Source organism: Biomphalaria glabrata, chromosome 8 (genome assembly GCF_947242115.1).
Source record: "Biomphalaria glabrata chromosome 8, xgBioGlab47.1, whole genome shotgun sequence".
In the NCBI taxonomy this organism is placed as follows: domain Eukaryota; kingdom Metazoa; phylum Mollusca; class Gastropoda; family Planorbidae; genus Biomphalaria; species Biomphalaria glabrata.
The window spans coordinates 42,681,026-42,688,683 of NC_074718.1; the positions used below are offsets into that span (position 1 = coordinate 42,681,026).

Genomic DNA, 7,658 nt, shown 5'->3' on the forward strand with positions numbered 1-7,658 from the left:
AGTATGACTAAACTATCTATTATTTAGTAGTCTATACTTTAAATTTTATAATAGTGACTTTTTAAATATCAGACTTTTATGCCTATTACATGAGATCAGTCGAACTTAACATATTTAAAATATCTCTGATTTAAAAATAGTTTTTTTGTTTGCAAATATAACTACATTCATGCGAAATCGGATATATGGTATACTCTGTCTCAGAAATCATAAAGAAATTATTTAAAGTTACTGATATCTTATCTACAGATTGTCTTTATGTTTAAATATAAATACCGAGATTCTATAATATTTACTGAATCAATCGTTGGCATTGAATTGGAGGGCATACGTGTTGAAAGTAATTCCTCTTTAAACAAATTTAGACCTTTTTTTCTGTAATCTTAAACTCCTTTTAAATAAAAAATAACTGAGTTTAAATTTAACCCTAAATACGTTTTCAATTATTAAAGACAAAACTCTTATAGTAAATTATTATTTAATGGTATTAGGGCGATCATCTGTCATTTCGATAATTTAGTTATGTGGAACATGTCAGAATCACCTGTCTTCAATGAGAGTGGGGATACTATATCAGGCTACAAACTGTCCAGTAGAGATGACCAGTACGTCAGCGACAGTGTCAGAAAGATCGTCTTCCTTGTTAATCACGTGGTCATCGACATGTGCATTTGCATATTTGGGATTGTGGGAAACTGCACCAACATTCGAGTGTTCGTCAAGCAGGGACTCCAGAAGTCCGTCAACCTGAGCCTCTGCGCCATGTCGTTCTCTGACCTCGTCGGGCTCGTCTTTCAAGTCTGGCACAACTTCTGCCTCAACCCTTACCTGGAGCTTGTTGACTGGCCTGTCGATTTCATGCAGATTCAGGTCCTGACCGGTGGCTGCCCTAACGTCGCCATGACGCGAATTACTGGTTGGATTACCATGTACATCACCATGGAGAGATGCCTTTCCGTGTTGATGCCTTTGAAGATCCGACGCATCGTCACCTTTAAGAGGACAGCGGTCATCCTGGTGTTCTGCTACCTCATCAACCTCTCTGTCTTCGTGCCCCTTTACGCAGCAGACTACATGGACTGGATCTATAGCCCGAGCGTCAACAGGACCAAGCTGGGAGTCGCTCGCTACGGGAACTCAGCCACCATCGGACTAGTCATGAACGTAGGTCACTTTTACCTGTCCGTTCTCTCCTTTCTCTTCGTGGTCATCTTCACAGCTGTCCTGGTGGTCGCTCTGAAGAAGAAGACCAAGTGGAGGCTGGGCGCCACCTCGGACAGGGAGCAGCACGAGGCGCTGACCAGCAGGGACAATAAGGTGGTCGGAATGGTTATCATGGTGGCTATCGTCCTCATCTTGTGCTACTCTCCTGGAGTCCTGTGCTCCATCGTGGAGATTTGCATCCCAGAATTCTCTTTAAACGCCAAAATGGAGAATCTGTACCACGTGGTATGGTCGGTTTGTTTTGTGTGCAATTCAGTTAACGCCAGCACTAGTGTGGTAGTATATTACACAATGAGTTCAAAATATAGATCGACCCTTCAAGAGATTTACCCGATACTGAAAACTAAAGACAAATTAAACTCGAACTGATCTAATGAATTACATTTTAGGCCAGGGGTTCTCAACCAGTGGGTCGCGACCCCCTTAGGGGTCGATTGACGATTTGCCAGGGGTCGCCTAAGACCATCGAAAATATGGATTGTTATTGTCTACTCTTCTATTGCTGTATGTGTGTGTGGGGGGAAAGGGGGGTCGCGGCAGAGTGGGGGATTGAAGAAAGGGGTCGCCGGGCATAAAAGGTTGAGAACCGCTGTTTTAGGCTTTAGCAAGCTCTGGAAACGTTCTTTAGTTGCATGTATAGATTTAAAGAAACAATAGTTAGGGGAGATAACAAAATATAATTTGTTCATAAAAACAAAATATATATCTTTGCTCAGCAGTATGTCTACATATTTAAAAAAAAATATATTAAAGATCAATAAAAAATTAATAAAGATAAAAAAATGAGATTATTTAATTACTCTGACGCTAACGTTTGGGTATTTTGAAAATCTAATTTAATTGTATATTAAAACTTTACAATGCTTCTCTTCTATATATTACTATATTCATAACACAAAAATCAATCACAAATGCAATACTACCTACACAATATTAAGAGGATACAGAGTGCACACTATAAATGAATACATACACTAATCAAATGTATAACATTTAAAATCGTTTTGAAGATGAGGATGGATGCATAGGTGGTCTGCAAAGGCTGCCTGGTCATAGCACTGACATGAAACCTATCCATGCAGCAAAGCTTTAACTGTACATTGTTACTTTTTTTTCTTTTCATAGTGCAAAACAAATTTCTATAAAAATTGAGAGAGATAATAAAGAAATGTTAAATCTGGTTAAAAAAAAAGTTTAACATTTTAAAAAATTATTTGCTGGTCCTAACATTGATTGCAGTATTTCACGTGACTATGCAGTACCTGCTAATGCACCTTCAATGAAGTCCAGTAGGGAATCGGGGCCTGCAGGGGCGCCGTAATCCCGTTGATTGTTAGAAAGGCCTTTATCCAGCAACCAGGTTTGGACATGGGATTCCCCATCCCGTGTCCTGTCTGAAGGCCCCCAGTAGTAGCGGCCATAATGGTGACTGGGCGGAAAGCGGACCGTACGACGTACACGGCGCACCGCGCCCGGAACGGACCGGGAGCAGCACTTACCATGGGGAGCTTGTCTCATATTCCTATAATGTTAACGCCACTGTTCCCTGCGGGAACCGCCGCTCCAGCTAATCCGGTCACTGACGACGGCCCTCTTTATGGAACGCTGTGGCGGACCTTTTGGACTGGGGTGCGGGCCATTTGTTCCAACCCTATCCCGAGTGAGAGAAAAAAAAAAGCTCACCCAGGGAGTCCCGCAAGGGCCTGGTCCGCTAAACATATCTACTAGACGTTTCCACAGAGGCGCCACGCTGAGGCGACGGGTAGCTGGAATCCTCTGTTGCTAATCTACAGATTTGTCCACAAACTAAGCAGACGATCCCGTCTACTGGTGGCCGTCTTTTCTCCTTATGCCGTCCACGCCTATCAGAGCCGGACTTAAAGGGTGGCGACTGGGGCGACAGCGTTATAGAGAATACTTTTTCACTGTGCAATATTCGCGGCCCTGATATGACACCCGCCTAGGGCAGAGCCCCGAGTAATACTAAGGCCGCCTTTGAGACGGTCTTCGGCTATTGCTTTTCCTTGAGTCTATCTGTCTGTCTTTCTTTCTGTCTTTCTTTCTGTCTGTCTATCTGTCTGTCTATCTGTCTGTCTATCTGTCTGTCTATCTGTCTGTCTATCTGTCTGTCTATCTGTCTGTCTATCTGTCTGTCTGTCTATCTGTCTGTCTGGTAAAAAGTTTGTACACTTGATTTCTCCCAAACCCAATCTCGGATCAAGCTGAAATTTTGCACAATTATTTCTTTTACCTGACAACACAAGAATCAATAATAATAATTTTAAAAAAGTTAATTAACTATCGGCAATAAATTATTTAGTATAAGCTTAATTAATCCCCTTTATAGGTCGTCGTCTAAACCTTCGTGAACAAGGACCTGAAAAATAGGTCGAGACTTTAGAAACAAGAGATAACTCTATAATATAAGCTTTGTTTTTTGCTTAAAATATCTTTAAAATGTTTTCGAGTTAATTGGATAACTTTGAATTACAGTGATGAGCTGTTGGTCAAGGGAGCCAACTAGAAACGAGTTGAGAGAATTGATTCCCAGTCCCCAAAAAGTGTAAAAAAAAACAAACAAACAAAAAACCCACTTATCCTAAGCCTTTTACACCCAAATACACAAGATTTCCTAAAGTCTGTACACCCGAGAGACCAAAATGCTACCCAGACTTTGAGCTGTGTAATACAAGTTTGCCAGTAATGAAATGTTATAATAAGAGTTTATAGCTCAAGTTACACATTTAATAGTGTACTTATTTTTTTAAGAGTTTATCTTATCTTATATGTTAAAGACGTCACATCAAGAAAAAGAAAAGAGGATAATTACGTTCTACGCATTTCATTATTCATTATTCCATCTCCCTTAGCATGATAAAACATGGTATTGTCTAAGCCCGACAAACTCTCTCTCTCTCTCTCTCTCTGTCTCTCTCTCTCTGTCTCTCTCTCTGTCTCTCTCTCTGTCTCTCTCTCTCTGTCGCTGTTTCTCTCTCTCTGTCTCTCTCTGTGTCGCTGTTTCTCTCTCTCTGTCTGTCTCTCTCTCTGTCTCTCTCTGTCTCTCTCTGTCTCTCTCTGTCTCTCTCTCCTCTCTCTCTGTCTCTCTCTGTGTCTCTCTCTCTCTGTCTGTCTGTCTCTCTCTGTCTGTCTCTCTCTCTGTCTCTCTCTCTGTCCTCTCTCTGTCCTCTCTCTCTCTGTCTCTCTCTCTGTCTCTCTCTCTGTCTCTCTCTCTCCCTGTCTGTCTCTCTCTCTGTCTGTCTCTCTCTCTGTCTGTCTCTCTCTCTGTCTGTCTCTCTCTCTGTCTGTCTCTCTCTGTCTCTCTCTGTCTCTCTCTCTGTCTCTCTCTCTCTGTCTCTCTCTCTGTCTGTCTCTCTCTCTGTCTCTCTCTGTCTCTTTCTGTTTCTCTCTCTGTCTCTCTCTCTGTCTCTCTCTCTGTCTCTCTCTCTGTCTCTCTCTGTCTCTCTCTCTGTCTCTCTCTGTCTCTCTCTCTGTCTGTCTCTCTCTCTGTCTCTCTCTGTCTCTCTCTCTCTGTCTCTCTCTCTGTCTCTCTGTCTCTGTCTCGCATACACACACCCACACACACACACACATCTTCACGCACTAGTACCAAGAGAAAAAAAAAGAAGTAATGATGAAAGACATTGTGAAGTAAAAACACACACACACACAAACACACACACACACACACACAAAACACACACACACAAACACACACACACAACACCAAGTCACGTGCTTGGGTGCAGTTCGTTATCACGTGTTAATTGCATAATTGTGTCCTTTTAAAATTAGTTTTTTACTTAAAAAAACAAAAAAAAAACATCACAGAATGACGTGATCAAAAAAAAAATTAATGTGTCAAAAAAATGGTTATCAAGCATTCAGGTATTTTTTTTAAGTCTACAAGCATGACATTTAGGGTATTTGAACACAGCTTCTTTTGTTTGGTTTTTAATGTTTTGTTATGAATAGAGTGTTCATGTAATGTAAATTTAATTAAAAGATGCAAGTGATATTTAAAAGCTTTTGATTGGTTTGCCCCAACAGGAGAAGCATTTTAAAAAATTGAAAGTCCAGATTTGTTTCGTAAGTTATACAGTTTGGGATGTTTACTTTGGTGATAGAAATAGCGCTCTTACTTGATACCATCTTTAGAATCTTGACTTTTATAGACACATCTTTAAAGCATCATAGACTTCGTTATAAATATATTTTGAATCCGATGCTACAAAATTACCATAATTATTTTGTATAATGCAGGGCGTAGCCAGAAATTCGCAATTATATGTGAGCCCGGGAAGCTTGACCTCTTTGGGAGTTTCTGTACTTTGCATAATACTTAATATTTAACATACAAAAACGAACAATCATTTGCCCCCCCTCCTCAAGTGGGGGACCAGGTGGATTTTCTATTTCTTCCTGCTGCCCCCAATTCTCCTCTGACTATGCCACTGTTATAATCTGTTGATGATAGCATTGGGAAATATAAGAAAAAAAAATGATACAAATTGAAGATGGAATCTTTTTTTAATATCTGTAACTTTTTTTTTCATTTCATTAAAATATTACTATTAGAGCACGACTAGTCAATAGAGTAGAACTTTCAAATTTGTTCACTATTTCTTCCATCTTTCTTTCTTTTCCCTTCTCAATTTCAAGACCTTCATATATGTCCATCGCTTTTGTTCCTATAATTGTCAGAAAGGTGGCCACTCTGACCTCTGATTTATCCGACAATTTAGTGGCTAACTCATAGTTTCGCCAGCTCCGGTGAAACTTTTGCCAACTAGCGGCCATGTTACCTTCTACCTCGAGCGGCTCGGGTACAGGAAGGAAATGTCTAGCTGCCATTGCACGGCGTAGCCTTGAATTGTTGCCTATTTAGTATTGCAAACAATAAACCTTTATATACTGATTAATGATTACCTCAGACCATTAATACACAGCTACCACCATGTTACTAAAGATCTAGGTTCACAGTCAGCAATAAACAAACAACAACCATTAGTGTCATGGCGGAGAATGATACGTTATTATATTGAACGCGTGCACCTTTGCGCACCCTATCAACTATCAGAAAATGTCTATTCAATATACTAGAACTATTAGAACATGTATTGTTATTGAAACATACATTGTCTTATCAGTAGAACTGTTTGTTTTTGTTAGTGATTCTGTTCTATGAATGGAGTTGAAAGTATGATATAAATACAAACTCTCCAAATAGTTACATCTAGCTGGATCTATGAAATGTGAATTAAATAGACCATTAATCCACTATCCAAAACCAATCAATCTATTTATAGCACAACAGGAAATCCCTATAATTCTTTTCTTTAAAAAAAAAAAACCCAGATAGAAGCCGTTGATACTCTGGCACGTTGAATTCTTAGAAAACTTGATTTGTCCCAGTGTCTCGGTTTAAACCTAATTTGTCCTATTGTCTGAATGTCTCTCAAGGGACATTACTGGACTCTATGAGCTGACTGGCAAACTGAAAGCTCTCCAAATTGCATATCTAGTGTTATGCCACACCAGAACGAAATGGGGAACAGCGGGGGAGCGGGATCAAAGTGGGGCGCCCTAGAGGCATCAAATAAATTCAAATCCTTTTTGCTATTTCTGTTGCAGACAATGTATGGAGCAAAGAACAGTGTGATTGGTGATCTGGGACTTTAACGTCCTAACAAACACAAACACATGTCTCTCTATCTACAGTGTGATTGGTGATCTGGGACTTTAGCTTCCAAACAAACACATGTCTCTCTATCTACAGTGTGATTGGTGATTTGGGACTTTAGCTTCCAAACAAACACAAGTCTCTCTATCTACAGTGTGATTGGTGATCTGGGACTTTAACTTACAAACAAACACAAACACATGTCTCTCTATCTACAGTGTGATTGGTGATCTGGGACTTTAGCTTTCAAACAAGCACAAACACATGTCTCTCTATCTACAGTGTGATTGGTGATCTGGGACTTTAGCTTACAAACAAACACAAACACATGTCTCTCTATCTACAGTGTGATTGGTGATCTGGGACTTTAACTTACAAACAAACACAAACACATGTCTATCTACAGTGTGATTGGTGATTTGGGACTTTAATTTACAAACAAACACAAACAAATGTCTCTCTATCTACAGTGTGATTGGTGATTTTTGACTTTAGCTTCCAAACAAACACAAACACATGTCTATCTATCTACAGTGTGATTGGTGATCTGGGACTTAAGTTTCCAAACAAACACAAACACATGTCTCTCTATCTACAGTGTGATTGGTGATCTGGGACTTTAGCTTTCAAACAAGCACAAACACATGTCTCTCTATCTACAGTGTGATTGGTGATCTGGGACTTTAGCTTACAAACAAACACAAACACATGTCTCTCTATCTACAGTGTGATTGGTGATCTGGGACTTTAACTT

General features: G+C 39.9%; 1 protein-coding gene across 1 annotated transcript; it reads left to right on the forward strand.

Annotated features, from left to right (window-relative positions):
* Positions 1-531: 531 nt before the first annotated feature.
* Positions 532-6,903, forward strand: LOC106071661 (FMRFamide peptide receptor frpr-18-like). Its single transcript, XM_013231820.2, has 2 exons — positions 532-1,458; positions 6,856-6,903. Exons 1-2 carry the CDS (start codon positions 532-534, stop codon positions 6,901-6,903), a joined length of 975 nt encoding a protein of 324 aa, XP_013087274.2.
* The last annotated feature ends 755 nt before the right edge of the window (positions 6,904-7,658 follow it).

Bases quoted from the DNA above. Each gene is read 5' to 3' on its own strand.
- LOC106071661 (XM_013231820.2), top strand. From the start codon at position 532: ATGTCAGAATCACCTGTCTTCAATGAGAGTGGGGATACTATATCAGGC. The intron at 1,459-6,855 runs GTTTGTTTTGTG...TTTCTGTTGCAG, and splicing joins TGTACCACGTGGTATGGTCG to ACAATGTATGGAGCAAAGAA.